Below are 23,041 nucleotides of genomic sequence, written 5' to 3'. Positions count from 1 at the left end.
CATTCCCAGAATTCCATAGCATTCAGCTGAGGCAGTTAAAGTGGTCTCAAACCAGATGATTTCTCCAGTGTAGATGCAGCCCAAGCCTTTTGCCTCTCTTATGTCTGAGATTTCAAAGCCCAGCCCTGGCACCACAACAAACTACAAATCCCAGGATTCCATAGGATGGAGTGATGAGAGTGAAAGCAGTGTGCAGCAGCCTAAGTTTGCTTAATGCAGTTCTTAACATGGTGCACCTCTTGCCTACAGAGTCTCCCAGGCCCTAGCGGGGCCCTAGAGTCCTCGAGGGGCTTGGAAGAGGCTGTCTCCCAGGCCCAGCGAGGCCTTGGAGAAGGTTTAAAAATGTAGGACCTTTTTTTTGGTTAATTTCCGGGCCAGGAATTTTTTAAAAAAATGTCCTACATTTTAAGCCTTGTCCTACATTTTTTCCCAGTTTTGAGGTCCCCCGGGATGGCAACCCTATGTGTATACAGATTTAAATGTGTGCTTGAAGGCAGAGTTTGCTGGATGGGAGAGCCATGGGGTGGAAGAGGGCTGTAGCTATAGGATACCTGCCATTTCAGCTCAGACCACTCTCTGAAATTTCCAAGTTCTTAATCCTTTCTATTACAGATATATAAATAAAACAGGCAGTTTTCTACTGTGAAAAGAGAAGCAGCCTGACTCCTTTTCAAAAAAGCTTGAAAAAATGACTTTGGGGGACCATAACTCAAATTCACCAGCCATGTCAGCCTTCTCTCCCTTCTCTTTTTCACCTTATTTTCTTTGTCATAAGTGATGTCAAAATATAAGCGAAAGCACAGGGCAACCATTCTGAGTTAGTCATAGATCATTGGACCATGAAAAGGGGAAGGCCAGGATGAGAAAGAAGGAGTAGCCAATCTTATTCATCTGAGCAACATTTCTGAATCATTCCTAGCAAAGTCCTGTATTGTAACATATTTGTGTGAAGGATACTAAGATCATATTCTGGTGATGGTTTTGTTAGGCCAACCAGGAAGGCATTTAAGTATGTGTACAAGGTGATTCATCTGGCATAATGATTCAAAAGGTAGGGAGGGAGACAGAAAATGAAAGTAATCAAGAAAGACTCCAGCCTTCCTCATGATACCATTGAAATTTGTGGAGATGAAGGACCTCCAGACAGTCATCTGGTGCAGTCATGTTGTGTTTCATTCAGAGTAGTCCCCTCAAGCCTACTGGAAATAAGAAAGAAAAAAAGTTGTGTTTCCCTTTTGAAATTACAAAGCTTCCAGTGCAAAGTGGTCTAAGAGGCCCATTGCCTGCAAAAGAAAGTCCCACTAGCAGTCTTTCTACTGGAAAGTAGAGTTGCCAGGTTTTGGGGCCTGGGCCTGAATCTCAGGGTCTGGACCCTCTTTTCCAGTCCTCTGACTGAGGGGGAGGAATCTCAGCACAGCAGCACTGCTTTGAAAGGTATCTATATATATATTTTCTCATTTTTAAAGACTTATTTGGGTTCCCCCCCCCAAATCTTCGATGGCTTACTTTGTGCACTTTCAGTTGATGCTTAATGACACCATCATGGGCTGTCCCTTGTAACCTTGTAACATCTCCAGGGACTGCTTTCTGTGCCATCACAAGAGGTGATCCTTAGATCTCAGGTTTTGGTCCCAAAATCTCATGGGATGTTTGGGTTCCTGCCAATTATACTACTTCATATCCAGCTTCATTCAGTTGAGAGTTTTTACTTGAATTTGTTGTTGTGTGCCTTCAGGTTGTTTCCAACAACCCTAAAATAATCCTATCACAGGGTTTTCCTGGCAGAATTTGTCCAGACCTGGCAACCAAACATATTGCTGATACGTTTACCTTCTGGATGAAGTAAAGAAAGGCAATAGAAACCCAAAGTGGTGGTATTCCCCCCCATGATCAAAAAAGTAATTTTTTTTGGGGGGGGGGGGTCATTTAGAACAGTGTGCTAGTTCTAAAACTTAAGAGTTGTTCAGTCCTGGGACTGTTTGCTTTTCAGTGCAAGGCTATCTTAGGCCCGTTCCGCACAGGCGGAAAGTACGTGCCGCGCACGTACTAGGGTTAGAAAGGGGCGTCCTTTCCGGATGCCCCTAACCCTAGTACACATCGAGCACATACAAAATGGCAGTGCCCATTCTACACGGGTGCCACCATTTTGATGTAGCGGACGCTTAGTGTCCGCACGTCGCACCGCGGAAATGATGCCGCGAGTGCGCCATTGGCGCCTTGCGGCATCATTTCCGCAGCGCAAAGAGAAGCCCCTTTTGGGACTTCTTGTTTGGCCACCGGGAAGCCTTGCCATCTGGAGGCTGAGGTTTCCCGATGGCGGAAACGGAAGCGCCGACAGAGCGCCCTTTTTGGGCGGTCTGTAAAGCGCCTTAATCACATAACTTAATTCCCACTATGGTTTAAACTGGATTGTGATTCCAAATGATTTGGTTTAAACCACCATGGTTCCCACTTAATTCGAATCACTGAAGCATTTCAGAAAGGGGGGGGGCATGATTTTTACCCATTTAACCCGCGTCAAAAAGATGCTGACAAAATGGGGGTTTAGAAATAAATCGATTCAGCCTATGTGGGAACTAGGCGAATTTGAATCTGCCCTGATTCCCACTGGCAGTGGCTTTTTCCTGGCCTCTCCACCCTGGCCATGCCTCCCTCCATACCCAGCCTTCTCCCATCACTGGCTTCTCTTGCCTGCCCCATCCCCGGCTTCTCTGTCCCCGGACTCTTGCCTTCTGGTCCCCGCAGCCTCATTACCAGCCTCCCTGGCTTTTGTGCAACTTCCTTACCAGCCTCCCCATGCGGCTGTCCTGAACCGATTCCAGAAACCAGCACCAACACAGTGGGAACCACTGTGTTTGCTGAATCGGTTTCAAGAATCGGTTCCGGAATTGGATCTAAAGGTAAGTGGGAATTAGGCCATAGTGTGCTAAAGACCCTGCCTCCATAGCAAATGCATAGCATGCTTTAGAAGTGGAATGCAAAGGAGAATCTAGCATCTGTCTTGTCCAAAATGACATCAGGGCCATTTGGCAGAGCTATACCCACCTTTCTCCAAATGCACTCAAGGCAGCTTACAAAACAAATCAGTATCAAAACACAATGGATATAGCAATTAAAATGCACAGGACAGCATACAAATACAAGTTAAGAGTCAGCTCCCGAATTGGTAGAATGTGAAATGCTACTAGAAAACTATGAGAAAAGGACATACTTTCACATCAAACACCCACATTTTGGGCATCTTTGCCTTGCATTTTCATTGCTATCAGGGCTTGGAATCATGCAGCCCTCTAAAAGCTGGGCAGCACCAGTTGGATTTGGGGAAGTCTGGTTCCCTCTATTCAGCACCTCTATACAAACAGAGGGAGCTGACAAACCCTTGGGAAAGTCAGATGATGTTGATGTGGAAAGTTGTTTTCTGAATGACTCGGCAGAATGAAGACATGATAAAAGAAATGTGAAAGAAACTGTGATAAAGTAAGGATTGCTAAAGATACAAAAAACTAAAGACAAAACTGGACCCTTGTAGTTTACATTAAAAATCTAAAAAAGATGAAAACATGATTTCTATCCATGTTTTAGGACCTAGGATAATCAGTGCCAATGAACAACCTCTTTCTAGGAATGTGTCAGAGTTTTATAAGAATGGCTGGAAATGGAGCACCACAGTGCCTTGCACTGAGGATTATGTGACCGTATGGACAGATGGTTAAGGCCATATGGGTGTTTCCCTCTTTATTTTGTCTGATATTTTTCTTTTTTATGTAATATCATAGAATATCATTATATTCTCAGTATATCATTATATAATGTCACTATACATTATACATATATAACCTCATTATATGTGCCAAACCCATCTTCCTATCTCAGGATCTATATTCCTAGAATAAAGTTTATTTTTTCTTTCTGTGCATATATGACATGAATTCTGATATAAAACTGGAACTATTGTGTAGTGATGTTTATTAGGAATGCACCGGTGCTTAGGACTGAAGAGTCAAGAATGCATTCAGAAGAAATGGTACAGGTTGAGTCTCCATTACCAGGAACTCTTAAATATTCCAAAAACTGAAACATTTTTTTATGGGTGGCAGAGTGATGTCTTTGCTTTCTGATGGTTCAGGTGTACACAATCCTTGTTTCAAGATTATTATTAAATTATAATATTATATTTTATTATAATATTAACATTATTAAACTATTAAAATTATTTAAATTCTTGTATAAAATTACCTTCAGGCTATGTATATAAGGTCTATATGAAAAATAAATGAATGTTTAGATTTCGGTCCTAATTCCAAAATATCTTATTATGTACTTATATGCAAATACAGATATTCCAAAAATCCAAATAAATAAATCTGAGTGCCTCAAACATTTCTGTTAAAAGAGACTCAACATGTTATAGAATTAGACAGTATGAGTGAGGGTCCTCCCTTATGGTCTACAATATTCCCAAGGCTGTTTCTGTTCTTCTCAGATGCCCTCTTATTCTTCTCCGATTTTCTCAGATGTCCTTGCCACAATAGCGAATCTAAATCAGCACCTTAAATAACTTATCTGGCTTTATAGAATGGAGATCTTATAATTAGGGATGTAGACCTGAGTTCTTGACTCAGACTTAGTTCAGATTCAAGTCCCTTCAATGACTTGACTTGGACTTGACTCCACATAAGTGATGCATTGACTCAACTTGACCTGTGACTTGTATTTTTTTAATTACCAACTTTATGTTCCTGGGTTTGGAAGCTGTCTACCTGGCAGCCTGTGTTCACTGCAGATAGGATGATAGGATGATAGTCTGGATCCTTCTAAAGTTCATTTTTCCTAGTAGCAGCACCAGTCAGTACTTGCCCCCGGAAATCAGAGGGGGAAAAAAACAACAATGTGGCCTATCAGCAACAAGTTGAGGTCAACTTGGCAGCCTGTCTCTGCTGCATATGAGAGGATTCTTGAAAACTAGCTTTAGAAGGATCATCCTTCTGCCTCAAGCAGCCCCTTGCCTAAACCATTTGTGCTCCTTTTCCCTCTGAGAAACTAACACGCCCTGAGCTCCGGAGGCAAGTCTTGTCTGCTACTACTCCTAGGAAAAAAGAACTTTAGAAAAATCCAGACTATCCTCCTCCTCCTATCCTCAAACTTTGTGCATGTCTTTTAGATTTTCTAGTTATTGAAACTCCACCTATGCACACACATCACCTTATGTTAAAGTTGGCTCTCAGACTTGATATTCAACTTGAGACTTGACTTGAAAGTTTCTTGCAAAGATTCGAGACGTGCAGTAAAAGACTTAAATACATCATTGCTTATAATGAAGTCTTTTCTTTTGCTTCTTCTGTCTCTGCTTCTTAATCAGGATCTCCGATATACTATGCTTACTGTTTTGGCCATCTAGATATTCTGACCCACAAATTATTTGGAAGCTCCCACCAACCTCCTCATGGATTAATGCTGAAATGAACAAAATGTTTGATCCTTGGTGAGCATGGCATGCCATACTCCTAGAAATAAAAGAACATACCTATTTGCAATCACACCAATTGTTTAAAGGTTTTAAAAAGTCTGGTGTGGATTAGTGTCACTGGCAATGGCCTTGTCCTACACCTTTGCATGTATCAACTTGCTTGAATATTTGGGAATATTTATGATGTCAACATTGTCTTTTAGATACAGCTAGAAAAATGTTTGGGCCCTTGCTAATTGTACTACTTCAGATCCAGCTTCATTTCATAACAGGTGAGAGCTTTTACTTGAATTTGTTGTTGTCTGCCTTCAAGTCATTTCCAGTGACCCTAAGATGATCCTATCACAGTGTTTTCCTGGCAGAATTTGTTCAGAGGGGATTTGCTTTTGCTCCTACTCTGAGGCTGAGAGAGTTGACTTGCCCAAGGCGGATATTTATGGCCAAATAGGGATTTGAATCCTTGTCTAGAATCTTAGTCCAGTGCTGTACAACACTTCACTGTATGTCCCAGAGTTGTACATTTTCCTTGTGATCTGAATGCCAAAATATGTAGAGAGCTTGAACAGTTCATTAGTTCCTAATTCAAAAGATGGTGCAATCCATTATTTGTAGGCTTTCAGTAAATGTGAATATACGATTATAATTTTGGGGTCTCCAGGGAACATCCTCACACAAATTCCATTGTATTCAGTGGAAGATATTCAACAATGCTCGTGTGTTGTTCCTCAAGTCTTGATCATTTTAATGCTGCAGCCACAAGAGACAATCCAAAAGTACTGTGACTGTGGTCTGCTCAAAAGACTGGAGTTCTTCTAGGTGCAAACAGAAAATGATGGACAGTTAGGAAATACGGTCAATGTGCAACAAAATACATCTATAAGCAGAATTTTCTGCAGCAGCGCTCTTTGTATTGTTGACCATTGTTGAAGAACACTAGATCCAGAATTAACCCTATTTTAGGATGGTCTTCCTAAAGTAAAGGTCAACATCATTAAAGCTGTCCTAATAGCCTAATAGCCCAAAGCAAGAGCAAATGGCATTTTTAGCTGAAAGTTGTAACATCCATGAATAGATAAAAATGATTTTTCCCAAAGGACTACATGCAACATTGGTTCAGGAATTGAAAGTTGCAAACACGTACACATGCACATACAGGGAGAGAGACTGCTCTAGCAATGGAGAAAGGAGCAATCTGATTCACTTGTGGTCCATTGAAGGGAAGGGAAAGTGATACCTGGGTGCCGTCTCCTTGAAACAGGTCAGGTTTCTCCTGCCCAGCTGCAGTGCCTTTGCATGGAGGGAGGAAACAAACAATATGTGCCTGCAAGCCAAACTGCATAAAGGCTCTACAGCCTTTGAAAGTGCCACAACTGAGTAGTTGGGCAAAGGCATGACAGCTGGGCTGCTGGGTGAAAGTGCAGCAGCCAGGTGAACGCCGCCGCCGCCGCCGCCGCCGCCACCTCCGCTAATGCGTTGGAACTATTTGGCTACACAGCAGAGGTAAGTAGGCAAGTCTGTAGCATTCCCCACTGCTGGTGTTACCCAGTGTGGGTGGGGTGCTGCTGGGGGGGGGCAGTGGCCAAAAGTTGTGCTCAGGCCTCTCCTTCACCATGACAGCAGAGCTGGAAAAGGTACAGTGGAAGGAGACCTAATTGGAATTCGCCTCTCCTGGGGTGTCAACCAGTGTGGACCGTATGCCCCGCACCCCCTAGTTATACCACTGCTTATAGTGTGTATAGAATGGTAAGTGGGCTCAAGGACTTATATACAGCATATAAAATGGTTGAAGGCCATATAAAATGCAGAGGACTTGAGTAAGCATATTTTTTTTGGTATCCACGGGGTTGTGAAACCACTCAAACCCTTGTGAATACAACAGTTCCACTGTACACCAAACTGGTCTCACTGTAACTCCAGGCTGAATACTGATTGTGTGAAAAAATCATTGAAAAATAAGAGGTTGACAAGGAATAATGGGCTGTATGCTATTTAGGTTGTTTCTCATACTGCTCTAGGAATTTGGTAACCTCTTACAGCAGAACTGACTTTCCAAAACCCTGTAGTGTCACTGGTATGGGAAGAATCCACACTACTGATTCCTCATATTTGACTTAGGGCAAAGTTGGAAAACAGCAGCTCTCCGGTTGTTGGACTACAGTTCCCGTCAACAAATAGGGAAGTGTTATGGGAACTGTAGTCCAACATTACCTGGCGGGCCACAGTTGTCCACTCCAGCTGAGGTTTTTATGTCTCTAAAGCAGTGTGGGGAGCTGCCATGTTAGTACACAATACCATAGACTAAGATGTCTTTCCACAATGAGATAAAGAAGGGCTACTGTTGGCTAGAAACACATACCTATCAGTATCTCACTTACTGGACTCTTTCGGTTCTGCTAAAATGTTAATATGTTGCTTGATGGATAATCATATGTCATATTTGTGTCTCAGCTTTATTCACAGTGGATGTTCTTCAGCCACGTTATTCTGCAGAGCATGGGAGCAACGTGACAATGGGTTGTCGCTTTCCAGTCCGTGACCCATTCAATCTGACTGCTTTAAGTATCTTATGGCAAAAAAAGCACTCAGAGGGACATGACATAAAAGAAGTTTACAAGCTCAGTAAGGGTCAAGAAAATCTCAGACAGCAACACACAGATTATCGAGGGAGAGCCTCACTTCTGCTTGAAGAATTAAAAATGGGATATTCCATGTTACATATCAACAATGTAAAGGTCACAGATGCAGGAATATATGTTTGTCTTGTTCATGATGAAGGAGTCGACTTCAAGTACATTAATTTGGACGTTGAAGGTTAGTAGCCCAAAAGCATGAATATTCTGGAACAATATAAGGGGGTTAAAATCCCTAAACTAAGTAGTGGTTGTGACCAGAAGGTCAACAATTAAATTGAATCTGTAGATTAAATGAATCCCAAGTACTGTAAATAAGTAGATATCAAGTTATGCATATTGATGCAGGCTGGGACCAAGAAATAATGGCTAATCTCTCTTTATTAGAATCATGAAAACACAAAAAATGACTATAACTCAGAGAATTGTCTTGTGCAAAACCTTTGTTTGTTTGTTTGTTTGCTTGCTTGTTGTTTATTTGTTTTCAGATTGTAGCCTGGGGACAATAGGCAATTTTAGCTATAGGTGCTTCTCATCTTTGTTGGCAACTAAAGCTGCTGAATACATCTTCAAATTTACGGTGTACAGTATTTCTTTTTTCAAATGCAAATAGTAACTGTTGGTATGCAGAAGCTAAAAATGATCAAATTCTCAGTAAAGAAGGACAGGAAGTTTAACTTTTTCCTGTTCTGTTATGTTTTTCATGAAAACAGGTGACCAAATGTCCTCCTTTTCCAGAACCTGTCCTACATTTCAGCCTTCTGTCCAGGAGGAATTGTAAAATGTCTTTCATTTTGAGCATGACTAAGAAGCATGACTAAGAATATAAATGCATGCTTCTTAGTCATGCTCAAAATGGAGAACATTTTAGAATTGATGTTTTTAGCTTTTATTTTTGAATGTCCTACATTTTACAGTGCCTTATCCTTCTTTGCAGTTAGGACATCTGGTCACCCTGGATGAAAATCATTTTGTTGCTGCAACCAGGGGTGCATTGGTTCCCTTGGAATTTTCCTCTAAGTGTATTGTAAAAGCTATATATTTTGCATGCAAACATTCATTTAACTGGCCAAGAGCCAGAGCCATGGCCTGGTGAGTTTGCTAGTAAAATACTTACTGGTATGTGAACTAGTCTGAAGGAAAAATAAAATGAAACCATATTGCTGAAACAGGACACATATCTCAATGTGGTGATTAGATTTCATTTGCTCTTCTACAGCTCGCTACAAGATAATAAATTTCCAAGAGAGAAAAGAAGAAGAGGATCTGATTTTGACTTGTCAGTCAGAAGGGTACCCTCTTGCTGAAGTTTCTTGGCACAATGAGAATGCTAATCTCAGCACATCTGCAGTCACTACATATCAACTGACAGATGATGGACTTTTCAGCATAACCAGTACCCTGAGAGTCAAATCTTTCATTAATGGAAACTATAGCTGTGTATTCTGGAACAGGGAACTGAATGAAAAAACATCAGCGCATGGACCATCATTAGAGCATGGTAAAAGCATTTATGTATGACATCAAATGTATCCTTTGGATTTGCTTACACCGAAGCTGAATATTTGCATTTATTCAAATTTCATGCATCTACATGTACAAGGAATCTACAATGTAATATGCAAAGGGATTTTGTAGTGGAAATACTTCTAAGCGATGCACTGGGATGCTTTCCTATGGTGGGATGTTCACAAATATTTTTAAGGCTGAATTAATTTTAAAAAATCAGAACTGAGTGTTATAAAATGACAGGTTAAGGAAGCAAAAGGTCAGTTTGGCTGGTATTACAACCTCAGATAGATACATCCTCAGGTAAGGATAGACTTAGCTTCTTGACCTCATTTGGAAACCGAGGACTGGGGATACAGTCGGGTGGATGCCAGAGGAAATGTGCAAAGCCTGACAGCAGAGTAGCTGAAAGAAAGGCCCATAGTAAGCAGTGGATTGATTTTAAGAACACAAAAGAAGAATGAGATGAGACAGAACCTGGAAGAATATGTGACTGGAGAAGGTGATGGGCCACTTTGCTTTGTTTTCAGGGACAGAAACAGTGAGGAATGAATCTGATAGTTGTTCTCTCTCCCCAGGTATAGATGAAACATTACACAGCTGTTAAACAGTTTTTTCTCAAATCTGGCTGGTTATGAACTGTTGTAAGCTGCTCCCAATGGTGCAGTTAGCCCTTGGACTTAATATTCTTACAGAGGGGCCTCTTTATATGGAAACACACATTGATTCATTTACTTCAGATGGAACTATTGTGTGGGGAGGGGGGGCTTCTGAGTGCATTATTGCAGCTGAAAATGTAACAAGCCATTCACAAGCACTGATTTATTTGGAAGGCTTTCCTGCTGATTTGGCTGAATGAAGCCCTGGTCTTCTCCTCCAAGGTTCTGCCCAAAGGCCCCTGATTATTGCTTTAATAATTTCCTTCTCAAGACTAGACCTCCTACTCTCCAGGAATAACTTTATAACTTTAACCCTTCCCTTTCCAAAGGGCATTGTCCTTATATTGATTTCTTCCTCCTCTATCCAAATTGCAGACGTAAAGAGACCAGTCAAGACCAAGACTGAAGGGAAGGGAGAGGAGAGTTTTAGTTTTTCTCTCCAGTCCCTGCCTCTGAGGTCAAACAGCAGAAATGTTCAATGAGGCAAATACAATTAGAACAAACACTACCCATGTAATAGGAACATGGCATGTGAGAAGCATGAACCAGGGGAAACTAGACATAGTAAATAAAGCAGGAAAGCATCTGATATAATTTTGTGAGGCCAATAATGTATCAATTGCAAATACCTGCTTCATACAACCAGATAGGAGGCTATACACATGGAAATCAACACAAAAATTAGATAGACTATATAAATGGAAGCAGAAGATGGAGAAGCTATATTCCTGTGGCCAAAAACAGACCAGGTACTGATTGTGGCACAAACCATGAACTACTTATAACAAAAATCAGAGTAAAACTGGAGAAGAAAACAAAAACAGCCATTATACCAAAATATGATCTGAATAATATCTCAGAAGAATTCACTGACAATGTAAGAAATAGATTTGCACAATTAAGTATAATTGACTGACAACTTGGAGAAATATGGGCAGAAGCCAAGGACATAATCAAGGAAGACACTAACAGTGGCCAAAAAGAAAGAGAGGAAACAATAGATCACAGATGAAACACTAAATGCAGTACAAGAAGAAAAGAGGCAAAAGCAAAAGGACACAGGAACAAAACTAGAAACATGAATGCAATTGTGCAATGTCTGGTGAGAAGGGATAAGGAGAACTACTATAATGACCAATGCAAAAGAAACAGAAGACAATAACAAAAGGGGAAAAACAAGTGACCTATTCAGAAATATCTGGGAAATCAAAGTGAAGTTCAAACCAAGGGCTGGGATGCTCTATGACAAGAAAAAGAATGTAATATAGGAAAAAGAAGAAATAAAGAAATGTTGGAGGCAATACATAGAAGAGTTATATAAAAGAGATGAGAAATTAATGACACATGGAATGAAGAACTATATGAAGAAGACTGGAAATTATCAATATATATCCCAGTCCACAAGAAAGGAGAAACAAAAGGCTGCAGCAATAATAGGACCATAGCATTAATCTCCCACACAAGCACAATTATGTTCAAAATTCTGCAGCATAGACTTCAAGCATACATGGAGAAAGAAATTCCAGAGGTGCAAATGGGTTTTAGGAAGGGAAGAGGGATCACATCGGAAACATATCATGACTAATGGAGTATACCAAGGAATTCCAGAAAAAAATCAGCACGTGCTTTATAGACTATAGCAAAGCATTTGACTGTATAGATCACAACAAGCTATGGAATGCTCTCAAAGACATGACACTTAATAGTCCTGATGAGAAATCTGTACCAATGATAAGAGGCCACTGTCAGAACAGAATTCAGAGAAACAGTATGGTTCCCAACTGGCAAAGGGATCAAGCAAGGCTGCATCCTATCACCCTATTTGTTCAACTTATATGCTGAAAACATCATAAGAAAAGTGATTTAGACTCAGAAGCAGAAGGAGTGAAGATAGGAGGAAGGAACATCAACAATCTGAGGTATGTTGATGGCACCATAATACTGACAGAAGACATTGCAGACTTGGAACGGTTACTAAGGAAGGTCAAAGATAAAAGTGCAAAGGCAGGGTTAGTGTTGAACACAAAGCAAACAAAGACTATAACCACAGAAGAAATACATTGATTCAGTTCTAGACCATGAGGAAGTCAAAATAATTAAAGAATTTATGTACCTTGGATCAGATATTAACCAGAATGGTAACTGCAGTTAAGAATTAAGAAGAAGGTTAGGAATGGGAAGGGCAGCTATGAAAGAATTAGAAAAGACCCTGAAGAGTAAAGATATACAACTGAGCATTAAAGTTAGAATCATCCAAGCCATCATAATTCCCATAACCATGTACAGATGCGAGAGCTAATGTACAGATGGAAGGAGGCAGGAGGAAAATCAACTAATCTGAGATGTGGTGCTGGATAAGAGTGTTTAGGATACTGTGGACAGCCAAAAAGACAAACAAATGAGTCCTGGAACAAATCAAGGCAGAAGTCTACTTAGAAGCCAAGATGAGCAAATTGAAGCTGTTGTGCTTTGGTTACGTAATGAGAAGGCATGGATCACCAGAAAAGACAATAATGATAGGAAAGATAGAGGGTAGAAGGATGCCAGATAGATGGACACAATCAGGGGGATCATGGGCATTGGTTTGCAAGAGCAGAGCAGGGGAAGATGGAGGTTTTGGCGATGTCTCATCCACAGGGTCTCCATGAGTCAGGATTAACTCAGGGGCAGCTAACAACAACAACAACAACAACAACCCTGCACTCTGAAAATTCTCCTCCGGTGACATTTGAAGCTGAAAAAAGAGGAACTTGTCTTGAGAGAGAATGACATTTAGATTCTTGAGATCTGGAAACTGAGCAGTGTTTTCACTCAAGGGTTTGAGAAAAGGAATAGCTGGCTTTTTCTGAAAGTTGAAATCCAAAACATTGAAGGACTAAAAACTGTGAACCACCGGTCTATACACTGGTTTTGCTTTGCTTGTATTCAGCTTCTGTTGTTGTTTGTTGTTATCACTCCTTGAGTTGTACAGTCTTGCACACAAGAAATGATACTTGCCAGTCCAATCCACCGTCCAATAAGTGAACAATGCATCTTGTTGGCTTTGAATTGTGCAAAGGTCTGCATGGAATTATGCACACAGTAGTCTTTCCTATGCCTCAGTGAGCACAGAGCATTTTCAAGAGCATATTGCATATTTAACATACACTGAGTTCTGGGCACACCTTCATTCTCACGCAACCTATACTGTACTCTTTGTACCATCAGACTATAATTGGTATGTTAAGCAACTGTCATGGCAGAGACAATGATGAAAAGGAATATTTGGCCTGAGTAGTGGATTGGATTTTGTGCAAAACATTTATAAATCAAATTGATTTTTTATTATTATTTTTTGCTTACAGGTTTCACAAACCATTCAGGTATGGGAACACAGCCTCGCTTATCATTCATTCTACCAATTTGTTTGCTACTATTCTTGCTTTTGATGGCACTCTTATTCACAGTTATGAGGACAAAACCATTCACAAACTGGAGGACCCAAAAAGGTGAGAGAGCATTCATTTGCTCCAGTCTTTCCTATTTGCAACCCAGCAGTCATTTGATATTCCCAAGTCTTTATTTCTTGTCACCTGTTTAATATTATAATCTCTGTGGGAAGAGTTTAATCTACATATTGCATGAAGGAAAAGATTTAGCCATATTTCTTTATTTATATCATGGACATCCATTCTCTAGACTAGTGGGTATCTTTCTTATTAAATGTTAGAGTCTGTTTCCCCTCTATCTTTACTGACTACTCCAGAGAAAACTCTGCTTTTTAAAAAAGAAAAATGATAAACATTATTAACCGTGGTAGCTGGTGATTCTGATATCAGTCAGGCATATTCAGTGGTAGTAATCAAGGTGCTGAAAGTTTGGAAGTTTCCTTTAAAGTTCAGACAAAAATAACAACAACAATAATTTTGCCTTTCCTCCAAAACTGGTATTCAGGCTGGCTTTAAATTTTAAAAAGAGCTATATGGCTAAAACACACACCAAAACTGAACATTCAAGTGAAATTAAATGACTGCATTTGCAATATTAAGACAAGTTAAGCACATATTTAAAAATAAAATAAAATGCAATTTAAAAAGTAAAGAGCAATTACAAACAATTCACTTTAAAACAATACAGCACCTTCAGCTGTAAAAAAAATTCTGTTTTGCAAGCCTCTTGGAATAAAATGGTTCTTGCCTGCCAATACAAGGACAAAAAGGAGGGGGACATTGTGACCTCCTTGGGAAGGCAGTTCCAGAGTCTAGGAGCATCCACTGAGGAGGTCCTATCATGTGTGCCCACTAGCTGTGGTTATGATGGTGGTGGCACTGAGAGAAGGGCCTGTCTTGAGGATGTGGACTGGATTCACTGCTCCATGACATGATAAACATGAACCATCACTGGTTAGTAATATATAGTCCACCCTTCCCTTACACGGGGAATATGTTCCACCACCACCCTGCATAAGGGAAATTCCACGTATGCTTGAGCCCCATTTAAATGAATGGGGCTTGCGCACGCAGTGGCACAGTGGCGCATGTGTGCCATTATCCCTTATGGGGCACATTGCCCCTTTTCCCACCGTGGCTTTCAGCATATGCTGAAAGCTGCGTAAGGTGCGCCCGTGTATGACGCGGGCGCACTGTAGTCAGTCCTTTTTATCCACAGATTTTTTGTCCACAGATTCAAGCATCCATGGCTTGAAAATATTCAGAAAAAGCATAAATTCCAAATAGCAAATCTTGATTTTCCATTTTATATAAGAGACACCATTTTGTTTTGCCATTGGATTGAATGGGACTTGAGCATCCACAGATTTTGTTATCTATGGTGTGTGTGTCCGTGTGTGTCCTGGAACCAAATCCTAGCAGAGATAACAAGGGCCCACTATATGACAAATTTAAATCCCATTGCTTTCAACAGAATTAAAGTAGTTCTGGATGGAAAGTCCTCTATTTGGATAACAAGATCTACACCCGACAACATTTACTGCTGTCTCTAGCAAAAGCTAGTAAATTGGGCCCCAGAAGCTTGAACACAAAGAAAAATCAGCACCAGTCAGATCCCCAATAAGGTGCCACAACAGAGAAGGCCCTCTCTCATGTTCCCATGAGATTTGTTTCTCCCACAAGTAGGGCATAGAAGAGGACTCTTCTAGCAGGTCTCAGCCCTTAGGCAGGCATATATAGGAATATATAGTGCTTTACAAATACAAAACATTTGCATGTTTCAAGCAAAAACATGTACCGGTAACTTTTTTTTTATCATTCCTTACCAGACAAAAGAAGAAGAACAAACAAGTTATCAAGGGGTAAGTAATACAATTCTGACATATTTTAAACACTTTTTTTAAAAAGCTATTTTTCCAGATGAATAGCCAGACCTTTGACAACATATAAAGAAATATGCTAGTTGCAAATAATCCTTTTGGTGTTCATCTGGGAAACACTGACAGGGCCAGACTAGTTGAACTCCAGGAACAAAGCCATTACATTTGCAAAGTTGGCTTTCCTTCCTATGGATTCAGCACTTGCAGCCACTTTTCTTCTATGCTGCTGTTGATTCCTTATTCATGAAGAGCATTCAGAGGGTTATTAGTTTTCTTGATAAGATTTGTCTTTGCCTTCCTCTGAGACTGAGAGAATATGACTTCCCCAGAGTTATCCAGTGGGTTTCCATGGCTGAGTGGTGATTCGAACCCTGGTCTCCAGAATCATAGTCCAATGCTCCATCCACTACATCATGCCGGCTCCTCCTTTTTGTTATTATCAATGTTTACATTTTAGCTAGTGTTTACTGAATTGTTTGGTACTGTATTTTCTGTTCAATACCCAGTTTATAATTTTAAATACACCAATAAATACTTTTGAGGGGAGAAACAGCAGTTTGGCAACTTTCCTCCAAGGACCGAAAATGTGTAAATGCAAATGTGTGGTTGAGCATGTGAAAAGGAATAGTAATTTTCATCTTCTGACACAGCTCTCAAAAGATTTTCATTTGCCTAGAATGTTTCCTGTATTTCAAAAGTGAGAATGGCAGGTGTAGTAATTCAGCAAATAGTAATTACTGGCAGTCCTATAGTCTGAGAAACTAGTATTTTTTTATGTGCTGCTTTCTGAATAATCACTTTGTATTTCCAAAGTCAATGAATGCAGCCTTGGATCTTGGTGTTTGTGCGTGTGTATAGGCATATGCATCATGTTCATCAGAGGAGATAAGACTAGGCACATGTACTTGTTTACAACTCATTGCCTTCCTGTTTCTTTTCTTAGAAGAGGATATGAATCTTCAGACCAAGAATTTAAATGCATCAACTGTTACAGACTGAGGAAAAGAGCGAAGGCAAGAACCATTTCATCTGTCCTACCTGCAGTTTTACACTTTCTATTTATTCCCCATTTTAAAATGTATGAGGAAGCAATTGCACTTTAAGAGGTAAATAAAACTGATGCTTCTGCTTTCTGTTAGGGCTGTTGTGTGTTCAGTTTCAACACTGACTTTTCCACTCCACAGAAAATGTGTCACTGCTCAGCAGTTTTAAGGCACATCATGCATTCTGTGAAAGCATTTTGAGGTTTTTCACATGTCTAAGAAATCTGCATTTCTAGACATGTGGATGAAATTTAAGCATTAAACAGCTGTTATAATAGCTGACCCAACATTATTGTCTTCTTACATGGAACTGGTCTTGTCAGAAGCTACTTCTGTCAACTGATGCTGACTGAAGTGTTCAAGAATAGTTGTCCATACTACAATAGGGATTCTCAAATTTTAATCCTCCAGATGTTTTTGGACTTCAGCTCCTAGAAGCCCCAGTCACCATGGCCACCTGTTCAGGTTGTTTGAGTCCATAACATCTAAAGGACCAAAGGTCAAGAACCACTGTGGTCCATGGCCTGCCTTGCACCATTTAAAATAGATTGTTGTTCTCCATTGTAGTGGATGATGTTGCTCCACCCCACGCTGTTCTCATTAGCTTCTGTATGTGTAAAAAATTGTATTTACTCCCTCTACTGTTAAGTGCTTCTACAAAGAACATAACTGAAGCTCAGTAATGTGTCAGTATGTTGCTGGGGTGTGGTGGCCAGAAGTATCAGCAGGAAACCAGGAAATTCCCATTAATTATCTCAGATTATATGTTCTTAGGTAAGCCACTACCCGTTCCCACGTCTGCAATGTGTAAACAATAATACTGGTCTATCATAGAGAGTCCTTGTAAGAATTATAGGGATGATCAACCCCCATTTGTTCACTGAACAGTAGATGAACTTTGGACATGAGAAATTGTCTAAATAAATATGAAGCATCATTAGAGCTTTTGCAGCTATTAGGTTTGCTTCAGAATCAGATTTAGAGTGGAAATTTATTTATTTATTTGTTTATTTTACTCCAGCGTGAAACCCAAGGCCCTTCTTATTCAACAAACCTAAGAAGCAAATCTTGTGCCGAGAATCCCTTTGAAATCTGTAGTATTTGCATGTATGAAACAATGGGATCAGAATTGCTATCATTCATCCTAATCCCTTGGGATTAATGTATTTATGTGTGTATGTCTAGAAATTTTAGTAAAAAATCAACTCAAAAAACCTGGGTTGACTTATCCACGGATCAATGAAAGTGTTGTGCCTTAACTCTTATCAAAAAAGGAACCATCCCCTTTTCTGAGTAGAGTAGAGCAAAAGGCAAGAGCTTAGTCCATCCTGGGAGAGCCTAAAAGAAGCCTCAACACCCTCTACTCTATGGTGCTGCTTCTGGCCTTTTTGAAAGTGCGGGTGGGGAAATGGTGGTGGTGCTTCCCCTCAAAGGAGCACCAGGGAGCACCAAGAAGAATTGGGCTTTGAAGGATCCGAATAAGACATTTGTGTATGTTGTTTGTCTTTTCTGTGTTACAGCCAGACTAAATTATCACATTAAAGTTAAAGGCTATAATTACTGCTAATGTAGTTGGCACTTTCTTTCCTTTACCTTTGCATCTTTTTTGATATGTGCATTTTTTCTTAACCCCACCTGCACCAGGTCGCTTCCCCCACACATAACACAGCACCCATTTATCACACTTGCCTCCTTATCCATCCAGCCTTTAGTGTGAACACAGTTATGCCTGCTGGAATTGTGTAAATTCTTGGGCATTGTTTTCCTCTGCTTCATCCTTTACATCCTTTGTTACATTCCCCTAAGTTTTACCCTCAACTTATCCACAGGTCATATCAAAATCAATAATGTTGGCCCCCAAACCAGTCCTCGACTTATACATGAGGCCGACTTATAGTTGAGAATATATGGGTAAGTCAGATTGCTACAAGTCATGCAGCTGAAAGACATGGTCAGCAGTAGACTCACAGGGTGTTTCTAGGTTTCAAGACATATTTTACATATGAGCAGAAATGCTGGCAAAGTTTTTCTGTCACAGGTTTGCAAATAAAATATGGTGTTAGTTCCATGTTGGAGGAAGTGAACCCTATAAATCCCTAACATCTTTTCCTCCTCGGAAAATCTAAGCAAGAAATAAAATTCCTGTCTCTTCCCACTATCTCCATTTCCTTTTATTTACTTGGCTAGTGGTGATATTGATGTGAGCTGTGGTAGTGATAAGAAAGGGAAGAAAGGGAGGAGCTGGACAGGAAACTAATCTGACCCTTTTTGTAGCACTCCAAGCAGAATAGTATGGTGGCCCATGGGTTTTGTTGTCCTCCCACGGTTACAAGTCCCAAGCCTGCCAGAATTTGGGAGTATTAACATCAGTGCAAGTGTGTTAAGTTTAAGTAAAAATAGCATTTCTTTTAAGCATTAGTCGTTTTAAGCATTAGTCAGTGACCATTTGTTTGCTATATTGACCGTTAGTAAAACATTCACAATGCACGACACTACTTTAAAATTAAGATCAAAACTAGTTAAAATTACTGAAGATGGCAAAACCTGCAACCACCTCCAAGAACAAATTAAAATAATATGAAATGTTAATCTTTTTCTCAGGCTGTTATCATGGTTGAAGTTGCTGTTTAACAATTACAGCCAAGATCCTGAATCATCAGACATAATTATGATAATGGAGCTCTGTTGTCATAGCCATGTCTGATGATGCCATTGGACTGGTGCCACAACAAACTACAACTTCCAGAATTCCATAGCATTGAGCCATGGCAGTTAAAGTGGTGTCAAACCAGAGTATTTCTGTAGTGTGGATGCAGCCCAATAGTGCTGTCAAAGACCAGACTCTCCCCTCCCTTTTCCCTTCAGTTCCTCAAACCAGCACTGGCAGGGCGAGTTAGAGTTATATTGGCTGTGCAGAGCTAGCAGGGGTTGGGGAAGCAGGGCAAACCTTAGAAAAGTAACATATTTGGATTTCAGCACCCCAAAGCCACTAGCCGGCATGATCATTTGCTGTCTTTGTGGAAAGAATTCTGAGGACTATATTTTTTATGTCATTTTTCCATGCTCTGAAAACTAGGAATCATTTTTCACATCTTGACATGAATTGGGAAATGATCGTCTGAGTTCTTCACCAATGTTGCGCATGTGTTCTAAAGAATTCTGAATATTTCTGACTCAACCCAATGTGAACTGGGCATTGCTCAAATGTAAGATCTGTGACGATTCCTTCCTCCTTGAAATGCGACATCAGCCAAATTGTTTGGAGCAGAACGGGAGCAGGGAGAAGTATTTCACTTTCCATCTGTTAAACACTCTCTATCCTGCTACAACAGGGATAGCAATTGTGTGGACTATGGATCCATATGTAGCACAGGTGGGGATGTTCCCATCTGGTTTTTAGCCTCCCTGGATACTTCATCTTCACTGTTTTAAAATAATTTTGGGTGCCAAACATTACTTTTTGCAGCCAAAAATCATCTTTAGTGGTCCAGTTTTCCCCTCACCCTATTCTCTTAACCTAAAAACAAAAATAAAACAAAAATCCAAACGTTGCTTTCAGAAATAGCCTGAAATGGTTGGGATGTCACCTCTAGTTGTTGGGAAATGGCAGTGGTGTGGTTTCTACAAGACCAGGAGGTGCTAAACATGACCCGCCAACCCTTGGTGCATGCCCACCTCTGCCCTACACCAAGCTCTTGTGCTCCTTGAAGGAATACAGGGAGTATGGGGTCAGTTCCAGTTAACCATATGAGTCGGACTGGAGTGACGATTAAAGATTGTTGCCACTGCTCTGAATGAGCTGCCATTATCATGCAGAGCTTTTCAGTTTAAAATGTATAGTTTGGTCCTATCCATACGGTCAAGGAGCCAAGGCATGACTGGGAGATCAGCCATGCTTTGTTAGTATTCCGTCCTGCGTAGCAGTCAAAAGTGTTGAACAAGAGATGCCTACAGAGTAGCACCTAATAATGGTTGCCTGAATTGATGTCATTAATGTGTTCACTGCTTCTCCTCATTTCAAAGTAAGAATGAAAGTAAAGTAAAATTCTTGCCAAATCTGGGACTTTTTAAATTTGTTACATATCCTCAGTGAAATGACTTGCATCTTCTGTTAAATGCCATTAATACTACCAAACAGAATGCTATGGCTGCAACCAGGTATGTGTTGTGCATGCAGAGAAACTCCCTTACATGATAAAAGGACGTATAAGGGGACATTGGGGCACACAAACTAACTCTGCCCTCCCACCAACCATGGTTTTGATCCAGAGCCCAGAAAAGATGACTTTCTGGACTATAAAACCCAAACCAGAATGGCTAATGTATTCTGGGAGCTGTAGTCCAAAAGGTAAATTTTCTGATCCCTTCTTTGACTTGAGCTTGAGAAGGAAACATATATGTTTACAGGTTTTCAATAATGAGAGAGAGAGTGAGCCGGTCAAGATTCCCCCTCCCCACGAAGGAGCTCTTCATGGTCACCTTCAAGTCATCTGTCAACTTATGGCAACTGTATGACTGTCATAGGGTTTTCTTAAGCAAGGAATCCTCAGAAGTGGTTTTGCCAGTTCCTCTGAAGTATAGTCTACAGCACCTGGTATTTGTTGATGATCTCCCATCCAAGTACCAACCAGACCTACCCTGCTTAGCATCAAAATGAGACAAGATCTATTGCCTTTAGGTGAGTTAGGCACATGTATTGACTGTTATACATGATGCAATATAGCAAACTACACATTGCTATGCTCTCTTTATGTTCTGCAAATAGCTGATGATTGGCCTGCCTGGTCAGAATGGCAAGGTCAGGTCTACCCTTTACTACCCTGCTACTCCCTCCCACATATGACTCCATCTGAACCTGTCTCATTTTAGGTAATCTAGAGGTAAGATAAGCTTGATAGCATAACAGTTTTTCTCTCATTCTCCAATGGGATGTCTGATCAATTATACCAGTTCATCACCATGTGTGTAATCCGCCAAACTAAATGCACCCCTACAACTAGTTAATTGTTGCTTAATAACTTTTTGAGTGCAGAAGTTTAGTGTGATGACCCCATAACAACAGCCATAATGATAATTGAAAAATGGATGGCCATCAATATCTATATATGTTTGTGTACATTATTTATGTGTATATATAGGAGGTGTGCATACTAAAATGGTGAAAAGTATGGAAATCATGTCCTATGAGGAGTGGCTTAGGAACCTGGATTTGTTTAGCCCAGAGAAGAGAAGGTTAACAGGTGACTTGATAGCCTTGTTTAAACGTTTGAAGGGATGTCATATTGAGGATGGAGCAACTTCCTGACAGTGAGAGCTGTTCATCTGCACATTCATGAATATTTATATTTTAACATTTTATAAGGAAATAACATTGTTCAAATTAGAATAGTTTTATTTAAGTAAATTCAATATTTAACTCAATGCATGTTTAAATTTTACACGTAAAAAAGTTGGGAAGAGCAGGAGGAGGAGGAGGAGGGGGATCAGGGTCTCAATTGTTGCACCCCCTTGAGCAACTCCTGTGCCCCCCCTGGGGGTCCTGCACCACCATTCGAGAACCACTGCTCTTCAGGGTTTTCCAGCCCCCTTGGAGCTGTTTTTTGTGTGCAGGGTTGACGGCAATAGGGAAAAGTGATCATTTCATCCTGATTCCACTGATGGAAGTGATTCTATTGGCAGTTGCCCCCTTAGATTTAGGCTTCAACCCATCCCTCCATATTTATAAGAATCAATTTACCAGCTTGTGTTTGTTCTGAATCTTAATGCCCCTGACAAATGGATGCTGCTGTTTCTAAAGAGGAGTGAAACCACTCTCACATTTCACTCACAGAAGGTCCCTATAGCAGCTGTATTTGCTTGGTTTGCTTCTGATGTATTTACTCGAGTATTGGTTTATGACTTCTCTGCCCGTAACCTCCTCCAACAAAGAGGTTCTGTACTTTCTGCTTCACTTAATTTTGCATAGACTGTCACTCCAGAATGCTTGAGGAAAACATTTCCTGTCTCAGGCAAAATAGCTGAAAGCCAAAAGTCACAAGTGAGGGTTTAAAGTGACAGCAAATTTTCTCACTCAGATGGGGAATGTATAACCAAACTGTGCAGTTTGAGATTGCAGCAGGAAAAATCCCTATCCTATCAACTTGAAAACTAGTCAGGCCAGGGTTAAGACTAGATTAGAATAATTGTCCCTGATATCAAGAATTCTGTTTGACAGGAATTTTAAATTTTATTTTTCCAGATTGACATCAGCCATTTCACATCAGCCATTTCAGCCATCTGAAATCATCTACCTGCAGTCTGTAGTAGAACAAGATTAAATGAGGATCAGTGCAAACTAGACCTAGATGAGGGAGTGGAAAGAAAAGCTTAATAATTCCAGGAATTACTCCCTGTAAATGTATCCCCCTCCACATCAATTTTATGCA

The 23,041-nt window shown here is 40.4% G+C and overlaps 1 protein-coding gene across 7 annotated transcripts in view; it reads left to right on the top strand.

Annotated features, from left to right (window-relative positions):
- LOC121923278 (programmed cell death 1 ligand 2-like) overlaps positions 1-18,183 on the top strand; it is a 28,153-nt gene extending 9,970 nt beyond the window's left edge. For 2 of the 7 annotated variants that reach the window (XM_042453560.1, XM_042453558.1), the window contains 6 exons: positions 5,671-5,739; positions 7,916-8,278; positions 9,317-9,598; positions 13,610-13,753; positions 15,523-15,555; positions 16,517-18,183. In XM_042453560.1, the coding sequence (XP_042309494.1) occupies positions 5,685-5,739; positions 7,916-8,278; positions 9,317-9,598; positions 13,610-13,753; positions 15,523-15,555; positions 16,517-16,572 (933 nt within the window). In that variant the 5' untranslated portion in view covers positions 5,671-5,684 and the 3' untranslated portion in view covers positions 16,573-18,183. Of the gene's footprint in view, positions 1-4,303; positions 5,483-5,670; positions 5,740-6,725; positions 6,968-7,915; positions 8,279-9,316; positions 9,599-13,609; positions 13,754-15,522; positions 15,556-16,516 lie in introns of those variants that run through there. The other 5 variants (XM_042453562.1, XM_042453561.1, XR_006102349.1 and 2 more) reach the window with 5 other exon arrangements.
- Positions 18,184-23,041: the final 4,858 nt, after the last annotated feature.

This window comes from Sceloporus undulatus, chromosome 2 (genome assembly GCF_019175285.1).
Source record: "Sceloporus undulatus isolate JIND9_A2432 ecotype Alabama chromosome 2, SceUnd_v1.1, whole genome shotgun sequence".
In the NCBI taxonomy this organism is placed as follows: Eukaryota; Metazoa; Chordata; class Lepidosauria; order Squamata; family Phrynosomatidae; genus Sceloporus; species Sceloporus undulatus.
The sequence above is the reverse complement of the archived record's forward strand: the minus strand, read 5'-3'. Positions and strand labels throughout refer to the sequence as shown.